Raw genomic sequence first — 25366 nt, 5'->3', positions numbered from 1 at the left:
ACCTCCTGAAGTAAACTGCATTCCTGTGGACTATAGGTCAGGCGCCTCTACACGGTGGTTTACGGTAATTCATCCCATGATCCTTTACTGCTAAACGCTATGCTTTGTTTCTATCTTCTTAAATATTAAAGGTAACATACCGCCATTGTTTGATTGAGGTATAACTAAACATCTGTAGTAAAACATTAATTGAGCTATCGGGTCACTCGAAGGACGAGTGTTTATTTTTTTTAAGTTCCCCGCAAACAATGGACATCATGAATACCACGGAATACCAAAAACAGTTAACATCCATAATGGAAATGTTGGCGAAAACAGCTGTTGTGGAATTGAGCAAACTTTTCGAGGAAAATTCCACTTTCCTGCGACTAGAGATCACGCGATTTACAAGCGAAAATGAATCCCTGAAAAAGAAATGTCATTTTCTGGAAAGTGAACTTCAATCTGCTCGGAAAACCGCTGGAAAGATGAACGGGACAAAAGCACTGGGACTTACAGGTAACATTTAATATTTAATAAAAGTTTCCTTTTTCAGATGCACAAATAAATGCAAGAGGTTGTGTTGATAACCTAAAGACTGGAGGTTCAAACATCCACGTTAATTGTGCCCCTGTCTCTACACTCCCTAATAATGAATGTCCACATGTTCACCAGACACTGGACATCGCCCTGCCATTGACAATGTCTTCGGTAAGGAATGGTGCATGGACCTCTGGAGACACGAGGAGTCAAAGCTTGGGGAGCAGGAGGACGACGACGACACACACATGGAGCCTGCGGTCATCATAGGAGAGGTTGGTCTCTCTCATGCTGCTGTATGATGAAGTATATGGAGATCAAATCAAATGTCAGCTAGTTCCCTTTTTTATTTTCGACCCTTTAGCCAGTAAATTTGCTGGAAGAAGAGCCTGACATGATTATGATCAAGGAGGAGGCATTTGAAGATTGCTCTTCAGAAAGAATTGAGGAAGACCAAGATAATCAAAGTGTGAAAGGTATGCCCGTGAGAGAACTTTTTGTCTTGTGTAGTTATTTGATCATCACCTCTTCTGATGTACAATAGTTATTACAACACAGCTGACCTCATACACATACATTGTAAACTCTGTCCCTCAGTTTCACAGACATGGCTTAAGCTAGTCTCAGACTAAAATGCATCATTGAGCTGTTTTAACTGAAAGATTTCTATTAAAATATGTCAGTGCCATTGTTTTTTCTCATGATGCACACCAGTAATGTTTTCTTCTAAGGTGTGTTTAGAAAATCTACTTAAATATCCTGATCCTGGCTTAATCTAAGCCCTGTTTGTGAAACCAGGCCTATGTGTTTTAAATGATTTATTACCATGTAAAGGGTTAATAGATAGTAAATTACTGTACCATCATGAAACCCTACTTTTGTAGACTGCAAAAGTTGTGGCTATATATTTGGAAAGATAACTTTGAAACCCTGTTTACAACTGTTATTAAGATGCGTTTTGGTCGATTACAAGTGGACGACGCTAACGTAAACGGGGTCGTTTTGAGCTTGTCCACTTTTGACTACTTCCAGAGGTAGTCGAAAATGCATTCGACCGGATTGCTTTTGCAATGTAAATGCTCATGTGGTCGAATGAGTTCAAACAGCTATAAAAAGACTGTCTACTCTCCGCCTACTGACCTAATGCGTTAACATTATGGGACATGCACTAGCCAGACGGATTTAAACTTTGTTGACTTAACTGAAGACACAAGTTTGGTTTAAAGACGAAAAACATATCAAGCACAATGTTTTCTCACCATTCCTGATTTCTAAAGCCCAACTGGCTCTAGTCGGACGTTGTCTGGGTTTTTTGAGCCGATTCGACATCTTAAAGCGGCGTCTGGCCGTCGGTGAGAGAGAGAACTCTGATTGGCTGTTCAGCTTAGAGAATGAGTCAGTGCACAAGAATAATAGTAAGACAGCGAGGAAAGAAGTCAAAACGGTACAGATAGAAGGCTATTCTAATTTTACGTCATCTTACCTGAGTGTTTCTGGGCAAATATTTTAATAACAGGAGTGGAGTGGAATAAAGAAAGTGATCAGATTCAGCAGGATTGAAATTCAATACGGTTTGTACGCGCTGCTTTGTTTATTGTTTGTGTATCGCATTCGGCAGCGTCGGTTTCCCTTTATAAATGACGAATAGACAAATAGAGCAGAAATAGACAGCGGTCTCATTTACACGCAGGCGCAGAACACGCATGCTAGTTGACAGTTGGCTGTAGTTCTCTCTGTGTAGCTTTTTTTGGTTTAATCTTAGTCCTTATATGCTCCAATGCTCTTTTTAAACCCCTACAGGCGCAATTCAAGAGGAAATCAAAAGAATTCTCCCAGAGTTGGACAGTAACAAAGTTCATAATGTGGTCAATCATCTGTCATTTGTGGTGGGTGTGGAGAAGTCCGAGGACCTTTCCTTAGTAGAGGTGTCAGATCTTCAGGACCTTCTGGAGCCAATACAATGTCGAAAACTAGTCAAAACGTTCAGACAAAGAGGTAAGAAACAAACTTAAAAGCCTGTTGTACTCATAGCACCTCTGTGTGGTGTTGTCGTGTCTTGCTTTTTAATTTTGTTGCCCACTTTTAGGATTAGGGCAGGGTTCCTCAAATCTTGCCCTGGAGAGTTTAGCGCCACCACTGATCAAACACACCTGTGCAAGCTAATCGAGGTCTTCAGGATGACTAGACAATCACAGGTAGTTTGATCAGGGTTTGAGCTAAACTCCCAAGAGCTTTGGCCCTCCAGGACTGGATTTGGGTTTTTGCACAGTGTCATTTTTGCATGAAAGAGTCTGCCAAACTCTCTCAGAACCGACCATTGTGCTCACTGAATTGAGAGACTGACAATAGCTCCTTCCACACATAGTTTTTACTTGTAAATTATCGGTAAATTACCGTTTAGAAATCATGTGTGGACAGGATCTTTTCAAAAATATTGGTACATCAGTTCTGGCGATTTTCCAGTTTGAGAAGTAGTAACTTTGCCAGTAAATCAGTTTGATACCAGTAAATGAAATGCTGCTATGTGTGAACAAATGTAAATGTGTGGTAGATGGACGTCTGACAGTTGTGTTGCGTCTCGCACTCGAGTTGCTATATTGCGCGTACTATAGTAACTATTGTGAGCAAAAACACGTTCTGTGTGATCATCCTCTCTTACGCCTGTCACTCAAATTAGACGGCAATCTAAAGCACTTCTCATCCAGGTGAGCAAAGAAAACACAGCAGTGTTCAATCTTAATTTCTGATGAGTGACATGACATCACAGCTTAACGGTAATCATTTGAGAAAGAGACTGTTGACCTACAGATGTGGCCTTTGAAAACACACTTTCCCACCCCAGGGTTCTTCACAACAACAAGAACTGTCAAAAGCCTGTTTTTTTTTTTTTTTTTTTTTTGGAGAAAAGCTTACAGGCACATTTGGTCATCCAACCTACCTTCAAATTCAGCTAATGGGTTTAAAGTGGGGTTGCAGGTATTTCTTGGGGGTGCATCTCTTATGTCTTTGTCACAGACTTGGGGTGTGTGTGTAATTGTCTCGGATGTGATAGCTAATGGGGAATGTAATTTCGTCAGAGGACTGTTTGTGCTGTTTGAATGGTCAGTGCATTTGTGGTCCTGTGTACACCTGGTATTATGATGTGTTTTCATGGACTCGGTCACTAGTGGAGAACACTGACTAAATACAGCTATAAACGGGGGTCTAAGTTAGTTTGTAAGCAGCGTAATGGCTTTATTCATTCAATCTTATTCGTGTTCCACACTTGGCGCTCTGTCGAAAGTTATGTAGAGCGTGGCGACATGTAAGGGGAGGGTCTTTGTGGTAATGTGTCTCGGCTGACCATTTGTGATCGGATCACTGAAAACACATTTTAATACTAGGTGGAAGCTGGTATTGGGCATTATATTATATGTGTTCTTGGTAGCAACAAAATACCACCTTATCAACCAATGCACTAAAACAAGTGTTTAAAAACGTAGCTGGTTTGAAATGTAAAGCACATCCGGCGTGGCTTAATACAGATACTAAAATACACCCCAAATACAGTGTATTTCAATGTCAATGTAGGCACAAATGTGACATTTCAAGCAGAATTATGTTATTTGGTAACTTTTTTTTTTGATGGTCCCTTTTACACATTGTGTTGACGTTGCAGCTGCATGTCTACTAACTCTCATTAGAGTGTTAGTAGAGTAATAATAGAGTGGTAGGTTTATGGTTAGAATAAGTTGACATGTAGGTGCAACGTTAGGCTACCGTACTTGGAGTCAACAGAATGTTCAAAAGGGACCATCAAAATAAAGTTTTACCAAATAACTTAATTCTGCTTGAAATGTCACATTTGTGCCAAAACAACTTAACTTATTTTAATTTGATTGGTCAACCTACCAACACGCAGCAACATGTAGCCTAGTGTGTGATGTATGCACTCACAAAGTCAGATACTCTCCCCTTGAAATCTGATACAAGTGGTCAGAATAGACTCATTTGATGGGATCACTTATAGTTTTAGTATTCATGTGAAGTGATACAACAAAAATGTTTTTTTTATAACTACCTTGGTAACAGCCAATTTAAGTGCATTGTATGGCCATTTATTTGGTTGTCTGTATTTAGAACAATGTAAGCTGTATGTTTTTTCAGGTGTCATGTCTGCGGACTCCTCACCTTCAATGGCCTGCGCTTTCAATCGGCAATCGGTCAAGAAAATTAAATCCAGTCCTGATCACGCTGCTTCAGCAGGTTTATCATCACAGACAGACCAAACTCACAGCTATCTAGCCAAGATTTCAACATCTGATCAAACATCCATGTTTTCAACATCAACGGTTTCACCTCCGCCTACCATTTCACCCCAATGTTCTTCAGTGATGTTTCCATTTGATTTAAAACTGACAGAAACTCCAAACACTTCAAGTTGCGAGCATCACGTGTCTATTCATCAAGGGGTGATTCTACCTGATGTGTGTTTAAATCCAGTTTCCATGAAAAGGGTGGAAAAACTGTTCCTAGAATCAGCTGGAAAGGACAAGAGACCGAGGCCAGAACGCTTTGCTGTGCTTCTGTTTAAAACCCTAGTACCACATGAAGTATACAGGGACTGGTCAGGTGCTGTCAACTATGACGGCTCCAGGGGGAAAAATGCGCTACCGAACAACCTGCGGAAAGCAATATCAGAAATAGTTCGCCGGAAATTCCCCAACCCTACACCCCGCGACTGGAAGATGATAAGGGATCGGCTTAATGAACTTCTCCGTACTAAACGACTCACTTTTCCCCTTTTTTAAAGCCTTTGCTTTGTACCTCAAACTTGGTAGGCTACAGAAATATCTGCAGAATTCACTAGGTTAGTAAACTTGCTAATACTTAGCAAACTGATGCCATGTTAACCTGCTGTCATGTATATTTTATAAATAGTATTCAATTTGTGGTCTTACTGTATGCCTTATGTCCTACAGTTATGGTGTAATAGATTGGTGCAGGTATGACGTCACTTTGTTGGCCAATCGGCAGTTAGCATCACACTGGTTCCCTTGACAAGAACCCAATAGGATTTTCCCATGGGCTTTTGGATTATCACAAAAAAACACAGCTTTTATGAATTTTGAAGCCTAAATGCAGTCGACAGAAGTAATAAGCTAAAGGTAGGCTATAAACGAAGTACACCACGGTCGCTCGACTTCAACGTCATCACCACTAAACTTCTGACAACTCTATTCGTTTTTATCTAAAAACATTTTCTCCGAAAGTTTTTGTTAGAATAGTTTATAAGAGCACGATTATAACCATAACGATGCTGTAAAAGCGGACTGAGTTTACCTGTTCGGCGTGATGATGTTTAATCTCCCTGACAGCCTCTGTAGCCATTTAGCCACTAGTTAGCAACTGACTTTTTGGCCTACAAATTTATGCCATACCTGCACCACTCTATTTCCACCAAGTTGTCACTGGGTTTTCTGAGCCCCCTGCACAGTACATTTCCTTGGGCCCCCTTGGTCAAACTTGCGGGGAAATGTGTGCAATAGCTCTGGGCCCCCTGTACTCAGTCCAACTTTTACCCCCCACTAGAGATGCCTGTGTTTCCACCATTTCGCCTCTAAAAATGTCCATTGATTTGCAAACGAGGATCCATGTCTTGAAATATGTCGAATTCTGGACTAAAACTAAAGTGGGTTATGTTCCATGGAGTTGTGTAGTAGAAAGCACAATGTAGTTCATCATTGAATTTCTGTATATTTTGTTGACGTTTACTCCTTACACAATGTGAGAATATTATATATATACACACACAATATTTTAGTTTTTTGTACATTCACTGTTGACACTGTAGACATAGCCTGTTGTATCAGTGGTTGTTACCATTCATATCACCAAATTTGGAAAACATAATAGTTTAATTGTCAAATCTGATGAATTTGAATTTTTTGTTAATGTTCAGTTCAGTAAATGACTTTTATTCAGGAAATGAAAATAATTTTTTGGGTTGGAACAGTGAAAAAATAAAATATAAATGCAAATGTATAGCCTACATCTTTTCCCCAATTTTCTGATTGTGCTATTGCCACATTTATGGTTGTGATACAGCCAATTAAATAATTCTAAAGTATTAACTGGCGTTTTGGGAAAAATTTGGTATCCCATGTGTTTAAATAACGGATTTGTCAATGTTAAGGAGTAACTAAATAAAAGTAGGCATGCTACTGTCATCGGAAAGTTGGTATTTTTGTTGTATTTGGTATAATTTGAACTGTTTCATTTTTAAACCGTCATGCTTATTTAAATTGTTTATTCATTCCAAACCAATTGTTTTTGTGCCAGGAAAAAACTATGATTGAATTTGAAATTCTATAATTGGATATTTTTATTTGACAATATACGTATTTCCCAACACTGACTGAGACATACGTTGCGTCCGAAATCGCATACTGGCTGATTAGGTACTTCTTTGCGACCATTAAAATGTACACTCTACGAACTACATCCACCATGTTGTTAGTGTCACGTGTTAGTCATGTTTTTAGCGCATTTGTAAATCTCCTTCCGTGGCACTTCAGAATCTCTTCGGTAGTAGTAGGTCATCTGGAGACTTTTTGCCAACTGTTTTCGGACATACTACTCTTTTGGCGTACTGTTTTTCGCATACTATATAGTATTCGATTTCGGACGCAGCACTTCTGTCCTCTAACATGACTGCCCTCTGTTGATATGGTCTCTTCTAACATTGCATGATATTGCATTGAATCTGGACAGGATCTGTTTCTTTTTCACATGTTTTCAAAAGGCCACATCTGTATTCTCTTGAAAGCTTGATTAGAATTTGCCTAAATAACTTGCATTTCATGGTATTATAGACTAAGCAAATTCATTCAGATTTCAAAACAATGGATCTCATCGACTAACTGTGTGCTCACAAATTTGTGCATGAAGTTTACGTACAAACATTTTCACAAACAAATTATGATTCATCAGTAAATTGTTCACTCAAATGTATTCTGAATTTACACAAAAAATGTAGGAAGAACCAAAATCACATACTCTGCCTGGGGCTATAAATGTGTTCAGATGAAAATGTATACATAGATTTATTTAATCATATATAAAAATAAGAAAAGGCATAAAAACACAGATATGCATAGGTCTGTAATCTGGGTCTGTATAATAAGTGTTTGTGTTTGAACTGGTTTTGAGGATGGCACACTTGGCATTACTCAAGGGTATTATTGCGTGTGCTCTCAGGTGTTAGTTAGTATGTCTTTAGAGATCATTATATGTTCGCTGAGACGGACATGAGGCTGTAAAGGAAAGGTTGTGTGGAGAGCCTTTACGAGGAGATGCTTTGGGTGTGTTATATGCTAATTATTAACCTTGGGCACACGGTTGCTCATTTAGAATACTCCAAGTTCATTCATGTTGGAACAAAATTAAGAACAAATTCACATTTTGTGAATTATGCTGAATTTTTTCTTCAAAACTTTCCCACACAACTGTTGGTGAATGAGACCCAGTAAAGTATAGCAAAGTTTTACTGATAAATAATGGTTGAGAGGCCTCTGAAGAAGGTACTTTGTTGGCTCTTCAATCTATTTCAATTTCTCTGTATCTCTTTCCATGATTTTTTTTTTTTTACCAAGAATCCATTGGAGAAGTGGATGGAACGCCTAACGAGATGACTCTCACTCCATTATCATCAAACGAGTCCCTTCTTGAACAGCCCTTCATTCCTCACTATCCTATTAAGTCCAACTGGATCAGAAGTTTCCAGGTTCCTTGGGACCGCATGTCAGCAGCTCTCGTTCAGGCAACGTCCACTGGAGAGAGGGCCCGACCTGGACCGAGAAGGGAATTTGTTAGGATTGTTGTGGCAGCCATGCAATTCCACTGTCCAAACCCTAACTTGTCCGCCTGTGGAGAAGTGGCACGAAGCATCGTGACTACATACCCCCTGACATTTGGAGACATTTCTGAGGAAGGAGAACAACTAGGAAATGGCTTCAGTTGCCTACAAAGACAACTAAAAACTAGGGTAGAACATGTGAATAGAGACGTTTTGGAACACCGGATTCGTCGACCTAGAAGGCCATCAGCAAAGAGAGCTGGACAACCGGACAGCTACTCTGGGAAAAAAGTCAGATGTAAGGTGGACAGTTACGGATGCATTAATTGGCAGCCTACCTCCGTCCCAGAAGGAGAGACTTCAGATTCTCTTGAAATGAAGAGGAAGGTTGCGGCAGAGATTTTTCAGTCTGCAGGCCCAAGGGCTTCAGAGTTGCCCAACGTAGAAGACTTAATGCAGCAGACTTATGTTTACCAGCGCCACATGATCAACTCATGCCCCCCTCCTACCATCAGTGAGATAGAGGGGCATTGGCCGTTCCTGTTCACCGAGAGAGGCCTCTGCAGGCACTTCAAAACCCTGACTGGGATTGACATCAGAAGCCGCTTTAGCGAAACCCTTGTTGTTAAAGCCAAAAGAATATTGAACTACTTCACTAGTCAGAGACTGAAGTGGAACGATGAAGTCCAGAGTATCCTCAGTGAGATCGACGAAGACCCCAATGCAGCAAACAGTAACAGGACTGCCATATCAGCCATCCTGTTAATGATGAAATACTTTAAGGAAAAGGACAACTCAGTGTTCATCTTAGCAGATGTCAGTAACTATGAAGTGTTAATAGTTCAACTAAAGTTTTGAAGGGGGTTTGACAAAAGCTGAGTGTTAAGATGTTCTCGTTTTTTTGTTGTTTTCAAGGAAACTGCTACCAAGATGTCCATCGAAAATGAAATGAGCTTACCGGCAACGCCCCGGCTCATCATGCTTGGTAAGACATCGCTACACTAAACTTATTAGTCTGTACTTGGATATAAATATATTTACAGTGATTTTTTATTTTTCAGGTGATACATTGCTGACTTCGTCCAAGTGGTTTATCAGTATTGAGGGCAGAGTAACACATTCTATAGACAACCAGCTGGACTTTGCAGCGGCATTGTCAATGTTCTTTGGGTGCTTCTATGTTTTTAATATCGAGTACCAGGAGTCAGCCAGTGCCACCCTAGAGCTCATTCAGAGGTGAGTTTTGAGGACATTTGTAAAAAAATTTTTTTTAAAGGAACACAGAAAATGCAGAAAATTAGAAGTTCTGATTTTCTAGGCCAATATGACTAGGAACTATACTCTCATTCCTGCGTAATAATCAAGGAACTGCTGCCGTACCAGCAGGCGCAATGATATTACACAGCGCCTGAAAATAGTCCCCAACTCGGTAATTTCCAACGTCACCAGCACTAAGTTTGTAACATCATTGCTCCTGCTGGTGCGGCAGCACAGTTCCTTGATTATTACCATAGACTGTAAAAAAATATGGGTGTAGTGTCCGTGACGTCACCCGTAGGTTTCTGAAGAGCATTTTTGAAGCCTAAAGTAGGCGGAGCTGGCCGTCGCCATCTTGGCTTCGCGTCACCGCTCGTCACTCCCGGATAACAGAATATGGGCAAAGAGGCAGAGCTGAGGAGCCTGGCTATCTGAAACCACGCCCACCTAGCGCGACGTTATGGAGTTAGCTCAGGCTTGGGAGCTAATGCTATATGCTACTCACAGTACCAAGTCTGCGACTGCACAGGGGCTCGCGCTAAAGTGACACTGACAGTTGATGAATAAAATCAGAATGCCAATTAAAAGGTCCTGTTTTTGCCCTTCGAAATATTATAATAGTTAAAAGACATAGCTACAAGTGAGAATGTGTATCGTGATTCTGTACAGCTATTCTGCTAGTTGAAAATGTATTATGCAGTAACTTTACAATATTACTCTGAGAGTGTGTGTGTGTGTGACCGTGATTATGTGCATACATGTCAGTCACTTTTATTACAGTTTGTGGTCCGTCAGCGCGGCATCGCTCGTCAAGTTCGTAGAGAGCTTTATTATTCAGTCCATTTTAAATTCTGATTTTGGCCGCATCTCAATTCTCAAATGGGTCAAAACATAGATATAAAAACCTATGAAGTTCAAGTAACGTTAAATGCGCTAGAAATCCGCGCTCATTCAAGGATGTGCATTTATTGCATGGACGGAGAAACACAGACACCTGCAGGATTTCATCTGACGGAACATAAGCATAATCTGTCCAGAGCAACGGCACCGCAGAACGAGTGTAGCCTTATATCTATAGACGTTTTTAAATCTGAAAACTCCAAAAAGCAACGAAATTGTCAGTCATCCATCAGTGCATGTTCACCGAGGAAAACAACTGGAATACAGCGCTGGTTGTTCTCTCGAACGATACTCGACGACAACGGTGGAATCCAAAGCCGTGGGCGAAGTAATGGGTATATTAAATTAACGTTATATTAAATAATCCCGAAAAAAAGCACAAACACGGCAGAGATGGCAAGTTCAGCAGCTGGAATTTGCTGAGGTGAAGTGACGGCTAACCGGCTAGCATTTACATCAGCGGGAATCCACCTGTCACTCAAAAGTGGACACACCCTTAATTTAGCAGAACTTTAAATATTAATCAACTAAACGGGTGAGTTATAAAAAAATGCACCCCCCTCACAGTTGTTATGAAGGGCAAAATTAGCTGTATAGACCAAAGCCACAGAGAGAACCAGGCTGTAAACATGTTTTTTTCTGCTGTAAAGTTGGGCATTTTAACATGGGGGAGATACAGATTTGACTCACTTCTGCAGCCAGCCTCAAGCGGCCAGTCGACGAATTGCCATTTAATTCACTTCCGTGTTGGTTTCAAGAGAGAGACAGGGAGGTTGCCGCTTGATTATTTCGCATGAATGAGAGTATAGTTCCTAGTCATATTGGCCTAGAAAATCGCAACTTTTTATTTTCTGTCGGTCTTAGTACACGATGTAACTATAGAAGAGTCAAGTTTTAAATAGGAAACATGTCGAAACTCTTTGGTTTTTGAGAGAGAGATGCTAATGGTCTAATCAGATTCAATGATCTATGCTAAGCTATGCTAAAAGTGCTTCCGCCAGACCCGGAGATCGGCTGAATGGATTCGAAAATGGTAAAACTCAACTGTTTAACTCTAGGGGAGTTGGAAAATGAGCCTATTTTTAAAAAAAGGGGAGTTTTACTTTAACTTTCTTTCTTTTGGTATTTTACTTATATTTCTTTTAGATCAGAAATACGTCCAATTATGGAAGTAAAATGGGTTGCGAATGCAGTTTCATGATGGCTAACTACTAAGCTTATTGGTTTGTGTTAATAAATTATACATCATTCACCAGAAACTCTATTATACTGTGACACTGGCAACACTTAGAGAAACTGACTTGCAGTGCATGGTAATATAATCATTTAATAGGATTAAGCCCTATTCGGACGGGACTAGTTTTCCAAGCATAGTTTGAGTTATAATTCTTTCACTCGGCGTCTGTGATTTCATGTACCGATTCGGATGGCACTAACATCTTTGTTTATTACAGAACAGTGTGTGTTTTCTAGACATGGGTGTTACAAAAGGTCATCTGATGTGCTTACATGACATATATGTTTTTAATGAATTACTTATTGATATAACTTTTATTTATTATTAAAACGTTATTTAAATAAAGTTCATATAAGTTTAGAGAAATGGCTGTTTATAATTAACCCACATAAGTGAGCAGAGAAATCTAGACAAGTATCTTACCTTACACTGATATTAACATGGGCAGTCTTTGCAGTTTCTGCGATTTGGCTTTATTAATCAATTTTATAATTCATTTTTTTTCTTCTTCGGATACCATCTATGTTGAAATTAAATGAAAGCACAAATATGATTGGTGCACAAACGGTAGCTCAGGTTGGTCAAAAACACACACAGAGAAGCGTTAGTATAATACAATATCGGCAATCACAGGCATTCGCAGTTGCATGAACATGGGATTAGATCTTTCCCAGAGGACTGTTGACTCTGCTGAAAAACAGTAGGTAATTTGCTCTAAAATTTTTACTGCTGGCTTTGTGAGAAAAACACTGACTTGGCAGATTCGGACCGGATTAAAATGGCAAAGTATATCTGTGAAACACTAATTTTTCTAACATCTCCCTGGAAAACTAGTCTGGTCCAAATAGGGCTTTAGATAAACAAGGTCCCTGTTTTGGGTATCCCGCAACGTTTGTAAGATAACAAACCTCTTTTGTCAAAACCCTTTAAACAGTGTTTCAGTGAATGACATGGTTGTAGCCCTTGAGAAATTGATGTTTTTTCTGCTTTTCTTCAGGTTCTTCGTAAGGATTAATCCGGAGGGGACTAAATGTACCTCAAAATCAGGTACAAGCCGAAGGACAGGTACAGCTGTCCAAAGAAAACCCCAAAGCTTTAATACCCGTGTGGCTACATTTATGCAGAGGCTTTCAGAATTTGAGTGGAAAAAGATAAATTAAGTAAGTGTGTTTTTAAAAGTTGATCAAGAAAAAAAAAATATTTATGGAATTCAGATCTGTCTAATGTAATTAAAACTATGATTAAACACTTAAAGGTGACTAGGGTAGATATGAGGGCTTTTTTTTTAACACTGACATCAAAACATTTTTTATTTTTATTATCTGTTTCAGCATTGTCTTCATCCCGGCTCTGCACTGACTACAACTACCACCATTAGTCACTACTTGTGTGATAATTTAAACTCTAACTTCTTTTTTACTTCGTTACTTGTACGATTCTATTTCAATGTTGCTGAAATGTTTGTATTATAAATATTTTATTACGTTCATTTAAGTCTTTCATGCAACAATAAAACATGTATCCACTGATGTGTTTTTCTAGGGATTAATATAATTGCTGTGATACTATAATGTTGTTACTACTTTTCTTACTTTATACAATAGTAGACTACAGCATTGGCTCTATTGTGTATTGTTTACTGTACATATGTAATTGAAACCGTAACAGTAATTACTGTAATCAATTACAGTAACTTACTGGTAAAAACTGAAATGTCTTAACAGTGTACCTTTGGAAGTGCAATTAAATTTACAGAGACTGTTTTTGAATAAAACTATGGAAAATTAGAAAAAATAAACCTATGGAAGATGTTCTGCACGTGGACCCAGTAAAACAGTGCCTAATTTCAATCCTGTATTTCCTAGTAATGTGAAACATGTACCATAAACCATAAAATGTTGTAAAAGCTATGGGCTTAACATCTGCCTTACAGAGTAGAAATTGGGATAGATAGACCTACCTTAAAGTGACCGACTGAGATCAAATCTAGGAACCAGAATATAAAAGAATTGGGTGGGCTCGTTTGACGTGGACCAGGAAGCAACCAATCGGATCACCCCAGCAACGCCCTGGCTACCATTCACACCCCAGCATCTGCCTATAGCAACTCCCTGGCTACCATTCATGATTCATGGTGGGATCAAGGGTGAATGCTTCTTCAGAGTGTGCCTGCAAACATTTTTTTTTAACCATATTTTGTAGAATTCAAACTGGAACAATCTAACTGGACAAGGATTAAATAACAACAGTTGCAGGGTACTACTAGCAAACCCGTTTTGGAGGTTGCCAATCAAAAGGTTACAGTTCGTGCGCGCTCTCTACACGGTGGTTTACGGTAATTCATCACGTGACCCTGTTGCAAGATGCTAGATGTAGATATGCTATAATTATATCCTCAGAAATATATTGAATCAAGGGCCATTGCTTGCTGAGAAATAAAAGGAGCTAGGCTATATCGGTGGCTGTCAGATCGAAGGACGGGTGTTTATATTAAACATAACTGATAAATGCTCCAGTAAACAATGGAAATCATGAATACTGCCGATTTGCAGACGCAGATAACATCCTTAATGGAAATGTTGGCGAAAACAGCTGTTGTTGAAATAGGCAAACTTTTCGAGGAAAATTCTTTGTTGCTGCGATTAGAGATTTCACGATGTACAAACGAAAATGAATCTCTGAAAAAGAAATGCCATTTTCTGGAGAGTGAACTTCAGTCTGCTCGGAAAACCGCTGGAAAGATGAAGGGAACAGAAGCTCCATTCAGCCATCCGGGACATAGAGGTGATTTACTTATGCACGATGCATGACTCTGTGATTTTGCATCTGAAACATGGGTATACATTTGATTTCTAGGCTGAAGGTTCAAAGCCTGCAGTGGGCGTTCCCTATATCGTGATTGTGCCCTTGAACAATAGATTAACCTTAGGGTGCATTTACACGACAATATTACTAAAAACCGGATTGTTTTTCCTTTGCGTTTTTCGCGTACAGACTAACGTTACAGCGTTGTCAAAACGATCTCCGATCACACGGATCCACGAGAACGATTTAAAACGCTGTATTATTCATGTCACTTTGTAAAGAAACAAGCTGATCGACTGAACACGTGATACGCATGCGCATGGCGTCACCGTTTCACAAAGTCACATTTTTGTAGTTTACCCAGAGACCATAACAGTGTGGCTTTATGCACAGCTGCACTACTTCCTGAACTTCAGGCAGCTCCTTTGTTTCCTGTCTGTCATTATTGGACAAACTGATTAATCCAGGTGTGTCTGATTATTGTTATTGGTCAGGCACACCTGGATTAATCAGTTTGTCCAATAATGGAAGACAGGAAACAAAGGAGCTGCCTGAAGTTCAGGAAGTAGAGCAGCTGTGCATAAAGCCAAGTTTGCGTTTTCAGGCCCCCAAAAAGCTGTTGTAGTGTAATGAACTGCCAAAACACATAAAAAGTCTTCAGTTTTTAGTTGAAAACGGTGTTGTGTAAACGTTCCTGTTATTGTCTTCAAAATTTAAAAACCGTAGTTTTTCTTTACAAAGTGACATCGCCAACTACTGGCCTGGCATGAATAATACAGCGTTTTCAACGTTGTCGTCTGTTCGATAAAAACGCAAAGGAAAAACTTTTCTGTTTTTAGTACATCGTTGTTGTGTAAATGTACCCTAAAGGCCCTGATATTCTTCCAGCAAAATCGAAGAATGACCTGATGTGACATAATTTCAAACAAAATGTGTTTTTTTTGGAGTTCGTTTTGGGAGTTCAAAACAGCTTGCCAAAGCAAATTTTCAGGAAAAGTTTGCTACGGCTGATACCATTGGTTCATGGCGATTACGTAATAAGTGGGTGTGCGCAAAGCTCCGCCTTCTTTTACGAAAATCTTTTCACTTCTGTTCAGTCCGTCGAGGTCAGACGTCTGCGAGTATAAACATGATCACACTGGAAAGCTGCTTTATAGTAGAAAATGGAGTTGTACTTCTGATGAAACGAGACACTGACACTGTTTTTCATACGATAAAGCCGCTCTCAGCAGTGTGGGCGACATGTATTTCGAACTTTGATTTAGTGATGAACGGAAAAGATCTTCGCTGTGAGTGTATTGGGGCCTTTAGTCAATTCTCAGATTTCAGTGAGCAGAATCTTTTGACTCCATTCACCAAAATGATTAATTCTCACTCTTTCTTCTTGGTACATCGTTACCCCAGTAGATAGCGACAAATGACCTTCTTTGTCTGTTGTGACTACGAAACGAGTCTGAATTATTCACTCAACGGATTAAAACAATGCATTTCCTACAGAGTCTGGACGTCGCTCCGGAGTTGACAATGTCTTCGGTAAGGAATGGTGCATGAACCTCTGGAGACACGAGGAGTCAAATGCTGGTGAGCAGGAGGACGACACACACCTGGACTCTTCAACCATCACAGAAGAGGTTGGTCTCACGTACTGCCTTTGATGTACATGATGTAATGTCAGAATACACTTAACTAGTTCTCTTGTTAATTTCCATCTTTTAGCCAGTAAATTTGCTAGATGAAGAACCAGAAATGATCATGATCAAGGAGGAGACATTTGACGATTGCTCTAGGAAAAGTAAACCTGAGGCAGGCCAAAGGAGCAGTTTGAGAGGTTTGTGGAAAGACATTGAGAACAGCTGCTATTTACTCTTATTATATTCAGATGTTTATGTGTCCTTTATCGAATTACAGGTCCAGCAATGACCAGTGATGAGAGATGTGTTGCCCAGAGCTCTGAGGATTTTATCACATACACGGTACCTTCAGATGAGCAAGTCCAATCGAACATGCAACAGCCACAAGCCGAAGAACAAGCTCTTGAAGGAACAATTTCGACACATGGAGACTGTACAACAGAGCAAAATTTCCACAGTACACACAACCACACAAATATTTCAGAAGAGAAAAGGTTTGAGTGTGTATTCTGTCGAAGAAACTTCAACAAGTTAACCTACCTGAAAGCACACATGCGGACACACTCCGGAGAAAAACCTTTTGTCTGTACAGTTTGTGGTAAAAGATTCGCTCAAAAAACGTACCTCAGAATACACCAGCGCACTCATTCTGGCGAGAGGCCGTACGCGTGCATGGAGTGTGGAAAGAGCTTCGCTCAAAAGAGTTCTCTAAACGTTCACCTCCGAAGCCACACTGGAGAAAAGCCGTATAGCTGCTCGGAGTGTGGGAAAAGCTACGCGTACAAACAGGGTTTCAATACACACCAGTGCTTTGGTTAGACTAAATGGAATTAGATCTGTGTCTGCCATATGAAACATTAACAAATTTGAAGTATGTCTAATGGGCCTCATTCACCACCAATATCTTCCTAAGAATTTTCTTAACTTTGTACTTAAACTTCCTAAGAAAGGTCTACGTCGGATTCATGACATGTTCTCAAACAACAAAATTGCAAATTTGCACTTGTGTTCTTAGGATTGATGAATCCCACGTAAATTGCAGTGTTAGTGTTTCTTTGCAAGCTATGAGTTTTTTCCAACAAATGATCAGAAATACATTACAGTAAAATACTCTCTGTGTAAACAACTGTAGAATTAAATAAAATGCAGTAACCAATTATTTGAAGCAAACTGTCATCACTCAAATAGATAAAACATTAGTGAATGTCAGAATCTTCGTAAGTACCACGCAAGTGGGGTTTATGAACACATTTCTTCGTAAGAACGGTTGGTGAATGAGGCCCAATGTTTGTCCACGGAAATGTAGGTCCTTTAACATTGTTTGGAGTCGTGTTATACAGAAGCATCTAGATGTGTGTATTAATAATAATAAAAAGAGATAAACAAATAAACTTGACTTAAAACGAGTGAAATCATGCAAAATACTTTTTTATTCGTACTCCAGCATGGATGAAAATACACATAGTAATGGTTGTTTGATTACACGTGCAATCTAGCAGACATCTGACCTTGAACAATCAACTCAAACTTGTATAAGCATTATACATAATACTGACATCACACAGTTCCCAATCTGTAAAGATCAAGTAGTGTTACTGGTTTCTATACACTAAAGGCCCTAAACTGACATACATCATGATAATATTTTAAAGAAGCCTTAAGTCCTAAACGGATGCATTTACCTCTGGTCATCTTTGATCTGGCAATACACTATCGATCAAAAGTTTGGAATAATACCGTTTTTTTTTAAATGTTTTTAATCTCTTTTCTCACCAAGGCTGCATTTATTTGATCAATAATACAGTAAAAACAGTAATGTTGTTTAATATGATCATTCATATAAAATAAATGCAGCCTTGGTAAGCGTGAGAGACTTAAAATATGAAAAAGTCTTTATTTATTCCCAACTTTTGTCCGGCAATAGCACAACAACGTTACCACAGAGTAATACACAGCCATACCTGACTATATATTTCTGCTACAACCTACAGTAATACAGACATTCTTCTTAATGCCTAGTTCACACTACAGGATTTTAAGCCCGATTTAAGTCCGATTTGCAAATCGTTGAGCTCGCCGACAGGTCGGGTTATCACGTGCAAATCGCGGGGGATTAGCGGCAGATGAACGCTCGCCAATCTGTTAGTATGAAAGAGCCAACAACACAAAGACGCTCGCAGACGCGTCGCCGAGCCCAGAAAAATATCTAGATATTTGCTAGATAAATATCTAGCATGCTAGATATCCGGAGCTGTCGCACGACTCAACCACATGTGATGTCATGAGCTACAGCCAATCAGAGCAAGGCATGGGTTGAGGTCACCGGGAAAATACGCGTTTTTGTTTTTCTTCAGAGCAAATCATCGCGCAAACAGTTTGCAGCACTAATTTCTGTCTGACGTCCATATTCAAACAAAGACTCGATTGTTCTTCGCTGGGTAGTGGCGCGCGTGCTGTATTGCGTCATTTCCGGTTCGTTTTATCGCGTGATTTTTCGTGACAAAACGTGGTTTGTAGACAAGATATAATCGTTGGATGACAGAGTTGTTGTCTACTCGTGTAGTGCGTTACCTCCTGTTGCGAATCAATCACGTTGTGTCGTGTGGTGTGAACAGCTCAACAACTTGAACACTCCTGATTTCACAGAGAGCAAGTCATGTAGTGTGAACCGCACAGTTCAGCCCGACGTTTCAAAACCCTGTAGTGTGAACTTGCCTTTAGGTGCTGCAACAACCTCACACTTTCAGAGTTCATATTCTTCCCAAAATTAGATTTCACACAGCTACTGCAATCTCAAATTGAGGGAAAGAGTGCTACATAAAGCTATATTTTATACCACGGTAACTTTTCCTTGGGTTCTTCCTTACTGGTTTGGCTGTTTGGTCATGGACAGAGAGGTGTTGTTGCAGGGTGACTTTCTGTGTGAAACCCTTTCCGCAGGTTAAACAAGTAAAAGGTCTTTCTCCTCTGTGGATGCGTTCGTGGTTATTTAGGCAGACTTTCTGGGTGAAACTCCTTCCGCAGGTGACGCAACTAAAAGGTCTTTCTCCTCTGTGGATGCGTTCATGGGTTTGTAAATTTCCCTTCTGGGAGAACCCTTTTCCACAAAAACTGCATTTATAGGGCCTTTCCCCCGTGTGCACTACATAGTGAACCATGAGATTGGTGTTTGAATGAAAACATCTCCCGCAGACCTCACAACGAAACTTTTCATTTTGTTTCAGCTTTGCAAACCGATGTTTTCGGAGACGGTTTCTGGCAGCATTTTGGCGAACAAACGCCCTACCGCCGTCAAAGCAACTTAAGTTGTTTGGCGGTTTCTGTACCTTAAATCTCTTTTCGCAATGTTCTGTAGCGGTTGCAGCATCCGCACATATTTCCTGTGCTTCTCCGTCCTCCCTGAACTCGGAGGGAAACTGGTCATTGTGCTCCACTGAAAACCTGTTGAGGACACAGTGACCATCAAAATCCAATGGATCGTCTATTGGTGCGATTAATTGGTCGACAGTGTCATCAATAGCAGTTCTTGTTGAGCGTTCGTCTGTCGAATCAGAGGACGTGTTTTGTATTTCCGATATCCCAGAAAATTCACCAGACACAAAGTGGTCATTGAAATTTTTGGAGGCTGCTGAGGGCTCATATGCAGAAGATGGCAGCTGTCCTCTTGAAATATGGGGCGGTTTCCCTGTTGGAGTATTGAAAACAGTTCAGATCAAATGATTCTGTGAAACATAAACCAAAATAATTACACCTGATTGAGGATATGTTTACACGACAACAATGTAGAAAAAGCAGAAAAGTTTTTCCTTTGCATTTTTCACACAGTCACTGATCACACAGATCCACGAAAACGACTAAAACATTATTATGTATTATGCTGCCAGGCCAGTAGTTGGCGATGTCACTTTGTAAAGAAACTAGGGCTGTCAAAATGAACTCAAGCGATTATTTTTTTTCCAGTTTAAAAATATTTAACACGGCATCCATTTTTTGTCTTCATGCTTTGGCTGTGCTACAGTATTTGATAATGCTATCATTCACTCAACTGCTATTAAACCATTAAAGCGCTATAAGATGCAAAAAAAGAACTTTAATCTGTACTGGTGCGCGCTGTGAATCTCCTGTCTGCGTGACAGACACACTACTCGTGCACACAGAAAGCCACTTCAGACAGCGCGCCGGCCGCATCAAATTATCTTTCGCGTTTGAACCAAGCGTGCCGCACAAGCCATGAAAAGTGAAGCCAAAGAGTCTCGATCGCCCCCCGGTGACTGGTCCTAGTATAGGTCTTAAACCCCGCCTCCCTGTGTTATTTAAAGGCACGTGAGACCAACTAAACAATTAAATTTCACTTCAAATCTTTTTTCCAAAGATGGTTTCTGTCATCTACTGTCGTTTTTATCACACTGATGTTAAGTTCAAGTGTTTGTTTTTAAAATAAGTTTGTTTTTAGTTAGTTAATTGATGCGGTGGTGTGACATCATGATTGACAGCTATGATTGACAAGTTCTCTGAGCAAGTAGTCACTGAAGCACCAACAGACTTTTTTTCGGGATCTTCGGAGGACTGAGGAGATTGGAGCTTTAAATTTAATATCTAAATTTCTATAATTAATTTAAAAAAGTGCAGGAGTGTGTGTTTGCGATTGATTCTGTCTATTCATCTTTTTTTACAATCTATGGTTTGAACAGACAAAAACACACAAAAGTACGCCAAAATGCCCGCTTTGTCGGAGTATCCTGCAGTCTTAAATTAGTTATAAGTATAAAATTACAGTTCTTCCAATGACTTCTGATGTGTATCAGATCTGCGTCATGTGCATCAGGTCTTAAAGTGACAGCAGTCTAATAAACCTGCTGCTTATGTAAACCAAAGAGAAAAAGCACTCACTGCTCTTGACTGAATAACTTTTGTAGCTTAAATAAGGATTAATAAATAATGAATGCAGTGAAGACTGTGAAGTGTTTGATAACCTTATACAATTTCTGTACATTTCCTACCAGTTAGATCAAATATGTAAAATATACTGTCATTGTTTTTAATGACATTTCTACATTAATTTGAAACTGTGAACTGATTACAATATAAATATATATTAAATACTTTAATGTTAGGTGCGATTCATCACGATTAATTACAGAAAAATGTGTGATTAATTCGGGGTTTTTTTCAATCAATTGACAGCACTAAAAGAAACACTTGACTGAACATGTAATGCGCATGCGTTTGACGTCATTGTTTTCACAAATCCGCGTTTTTGTAGTTTACACGGCGATGATAACGGTATCATTTTCAAAAAGTTGCACTTTCATTTCCGTTTTCAGGCTCGAAAAACACCATTGTCGTGTAAATGAACTGCCAAAAGGCATTAAAAGTTGTCAGTTTTTTGTTGAAACCAGTGTCATGTAAACGGCCCCTAATTAAGATCTGCTAAAAATCTAGAACATTACCTGCACAACTGGGATAAGCGTCCACTTCAAAACTCTCCTCTTTGATTAAGACCAGGCTGGAGGGGTCTTTTTCTTCGTGCTGTCAAAATAAGCAGATCATGTAAACCAACATTTTGTTTTTCCATTTTATTTACGCAGGATTGTAGAAATATTTTTATATTTTAAAGAAATAAGGTTTACCCAGAAAATTGCCCAAGTCTGTGTTTCTCTGTCATTTGATTTTTAAGGGTGTGTACTGGGATTTTCACAGAATTAGCATTTTGATAAAGCATTGCAATGCGTAAAAGACACCAGTGTCATATTTAGCACAACCTTGAAAATGTGCAAAACAAAGCTATTGAAATCAAGTTCATGGGTCCATAAAAAATAAAATAGTACAGAATTTACAAATTGAATTGTAATTTCTATATTCATTGCACTATATCACCTATGAAAAATGACTGAACAAAACTCTAATTGGGCAGATGGTGCAATAGGATTTAGCTCATTCTCTATTGTACCATGTCAAGTTCATTGGACCATAGAAATGGTTAAAGTTACATTTTGATTACACTGTGTATTATTATACCAGTGTCATGTGTAATTCACCCTTTGAAAGTGACAGCTTTAAAACAGTCCGACTATATTTTTTCTTGCATTTACAACTTTATTTTACAACTTCCTTTTCTTTACAAACTTTAAGAGCATGTCAGCCTCGTAACTGTTGGCTTTTGAAGCAAGTTTCATTTTTGGGAACCTATATTAAACGAACGAACCTTATAAGGCGAAACGGGGTACAGGTCGACATCGATCGCCAGCTCATCTTCTCTGGACTCCTTCCTCCGATCCCACAAACTGGAGCACCACTCCTTTCCAAATATCCCTTTGATGGAGGGCTCTGGTCCTATCAGGAGTAAAATATGCATTATAATCATTGTAGTGCACATGAAAACAACTGTTTTAAGCAGAGGTTATATTTACCATCTTCTGTTTGAACACAAATGGAGCGATATGTTTTGGAGCCAGTGCGCGCTCCCTTTATGATGCGCGTGCTTTCGCTTTGCCTTTCGCTCCCAAGACAGAACATTTCGTCTTTAAGTACTGTGTTTTCACTCATGACCCGAGACAGTTCTTGTCGTAAAAACGCAAAATCACTGTCTACAATTTTGCATATTTCTTCTATCGCCGTTTTAGTAGTTATCTCCATTATGGAGCTTAGTTGCAAACGAAACGATAGAGATTTTGACATATTTTAAGAGTCGCAATTTTTGTTAGCAATGCAAGAAAAAAAACGGGCTAAAAAAAAACGTAAGGTCAGTCACCGAAAAAACAATTCCATTATGTGCAACTGAAAAAAAAATCCCCGGATATAAAGTGAAGGGTTGGAGACCTCGGCTTTTATCTTGCCTTAAAGTACCGTTAGCTTCCGGTTTATGTGGAGGAGTTCCCCCGTGTATGGAAAGAGGGAATCACAACAGACTTTTCCTGCATTCAAATTCTTATTATACTATCTGCCCTAAACAGTTTCCAACATCAGCTTAATGTGTCCCAAATCATAGAATGCTGACATGACATGAGCATTCAAAATACACCCTAATGATGGACTATTTCCACTGGATTTTTGGAAATGCAATGCTTTATGGATTTCTGGTATTGCCCAAAAGAATAATAAAAAAAAATACAACATATTAATGCAGCATTATGACCACTGGGTGTCAATATAGGCTAATGCCGTAAAGTAAGGATTTCCAAACCCAGCACTGCACACTTTGGATTAAGGTTCGGTTTCACAGAAATGGCTTAGATTAAGCCAGGATTAGGCTGTAGTTCAATTTAATATTTAAATAGCCATTATAAACATGCATGCCTTAGAGAAAATCCTTTACCTACTGTATCTTGAGACAAAACAATGGAACTGATATGTTTTAGTCAGTGCAAGGTTGATTTCAGTTAAAACAGATCAATAATGAATTTTAGTCTGGGACTAGGTTTAAGCCATGTCTGTGAAACTGAGGGTAAGTGTCATAGCTGAAATTGCCAGATTTCGAACACAGCGGCTTCCTACTATTTGAGGGGACACCTATTTGTAGTGGTGTCTGATACCATAGTGGACCTTATCGAGTGCACTCATTCAATCCCATAATGCACCGCACAATAACGAGTGTACAACCGATGTACGCTCAACGTCTAGAGAATACCCATAATGCACTGTGAGAGTCTTGTGCCAAGTGAATTCCCGCGTCTTGGCAGTAGGTGGGGCCTGCAGCTGAATCAGCCATCCATCCATTTTCAAAACTGCTGGTCTAATGTGACTACATGTATAAAATCCTTTTTAATTGATTATTAAATTGTCGAATTAAGGTTTATACATGCTAGATTCCATAACCATGATCTTACTACTGGAGCTGCCAGTTTGCTACGTTTCAAATGATTATTGCAGCAAATACAAACTATTCAAAACCGGCAGCCCTTGTGAATGAGGGTATAGGGTGCGATTTCGGACACAGCCCTTGTTTTGCTGGTTCTGATGAGTCTCCAGGCCCCCACAGAGCAGAGGGGATGGGCAACTTCTGTCCTGGAGGGCCACTTTCCTGCAGAGTGTAGATCCAACCCTAATCAAACACACATGAACAAGCTAATCAATGTCAATCAGCTCCCTGGCTCCTGAACCGTTATATCACGTACACAAATTCGGCACTGGTAAGGATAGTAAGGACCATATAGCTCACTACACATTTGGTGACTTGACAACAGGCTTATTGTCAATGTCACTACTGTATTTATGAACAACAGCAGAACTGATATTTTTTTGGCATTTAGGTATTTAAGGTTATTCAAAGTACATTATCATAAATAATTAGATTGTTACTATACCTGATACATTATTTTTATAAGTATTTATAAGTAAATAGGGGCGGCAGTGGCTCAGTGGTTCATGTAGGTTGTCTTCAAACCGGAAGCAAGACATACCTAACCCCACGACGAGCTGGATGACGCCTTGCATGGCTGACAACGCTGTCGGTGTATGAATGGGTGAATGTGAGGCAAAAATGTAAAGCGCTTTGGTGGCCATTGGGTCTGTGAAAGCGCTATATAAATGCAGTCCATTTATAATGTTAGCTGGATTATGTTAAGTACCAATCTAACGATGTGTTTATGTTGAAATATAATTTAATAATGTTTTATTTATCAAAACATATATTGCGTGTCATTATGTGTAGTGAGTTGGCTCGCGTGATATGCACCTCAGAACTACCGTTAAAGGGATAGTTCACCCAAAAATAAAATTCCTGTCATCATTTACTCACCCTCGTGTCTTTCCAAACCTGTAAGACTTTCGTTCATCTTCGGGACACATATGAAGATATTTTTAATGAAGTCTGAGAGCTTTTTGTTCCTCCGTTGACCAGTGAGGTTCATTCTCGTGTTACGTGGCACGTTTGTGCTTCAGTAAGAACTAACTATTGTAGTAATTCAATATTTGCTTAGTTATCACCTAAGCTCACTCTATTTTGATGTAGATCATTAATATTACACTGCCTCAGATGTCTGTCTGAAATCAGTTTTGTGTGGTGCATTTGCTCTCAAATGATCAATGATCAAAATCATTGCCTGAAAACTAAAAACTGTCAAACTTTTTTTAGCGACATTTTTATTAATTTTCACGACAACATGTAAATTAATGTAAATTAAGTTTTCAAACTTTTGAAAACGGGGTTAAAAGTGCAAGTTTTTAAAAACAATACAGTAA

General features: G+C 39.3%; 3 protein-coding genes across 5 annotated transcripts; 2 read left to right on the top strand and 1 right to left on the bottom strand.

The window, feature by feature from the left end:
* The first annotated feature begins 5 nt into the window (after positions 1-5).
* LOC306995236 (uncharacterized protein) lies at positions 6-13580 on the top strand. 2 transcript variants are annotated; one of them, XM_079606640.1, is made up of 9 exons: positions 6-498; positions 655-794; positions 884-995; positions 2320-2514; positions 8154-9172; positions 9272-9341; positions 9418-9592; positions 12748-12910; positions 13082-13580. In XM_079606640.1, exons 1-8 carry the CDS (start codon positions 249-251, stop codon positions 12908-12910), a joined length of 2124 nt encoding a protein of 707 aa, XP_079462766.1. In that variant the 5' UTR covers positions 6-248; the 3' UTR covers positions 13082-13580. The 2 variants fall into 2 exon arrangements, with proteins under 2 accessions (XP_079462766.1, XP_079462767.1); XM_079606641.1 differs by lacking the exon at positions 884-995 and having other exon boundaries at positions 364-498.
* A 492-nt stretch (positions 13581-14072) lies between these two features.
* Positions 14073-17592, top strand: LOC306995249 (uncharacterized protein). Its single transcript, XM_079606688.1, has 4 exons — positions 14073-14534; positions 16053-16186; positions 16272-16383; positions 16464-17592. Exons 1-4 carry the CDS (start codon positions 14273-14275, stop codon positions 17003-17005), a joined length of 1050 nt encoding a protein of 349 aa, XP_079462814.1. The 5' UTR covers positions 14073-14272; the 3' UTR covers positions 17006-17592.
* A 2-nt stretch (positions 17593-17594) lies between these two features.
* Positions 17595-23030, bottom strand: LOC306995241 (uncharacterized protein). Of its 2 annotated transcripts, none has more exons than XM_079606666.1 (4): positions 22597-23030; positions 22392-22519; positions 21637-21715; positions 17595-19871 (listed from the first exon to the last, which is right to left on the bottom strand). In XM_079606666.1, the coding sequence occupies exons 1-4, from the start codon at positions 22862-22864 to the stop codon at positions 19000-19002; spliced, it is 1347 nt and encodes a 448-aa protein (XP_079462792.1). In that variant the 5' UTR covers positions 22865-23030; the 3' UTR covers positions 17595-18999. The 2 variants fall into 2 exon arrangements, with proteins under 2 accessions (XP_079462792.1, XP_079462791.1); XM_079606665.1 differs by having other exon boundaries at positions 17601-19874; positions 22597-22991.
* Between the last annotated feature and the right edge of the window lie 2336 nt (positions 23031-25366).

This window comes from Phoxinus phoxinus, assembly GCF_949152265.1.
Source record: "Phoxinus phoxinus genome assembly, chromosome: 1".
In the NCBI taxonomy this organism is placed as follows: Eukaryota; Metazoa; Chordata; class Actinopteri; order Cypriniformes; family Leuciscidae; genus Phoxinus; species Phoxinus phoxinus.
Note: the sequence above shows the minus strand (reverse complement) of the source record. Positions and strands in the feature narration are given on the sequence as shown.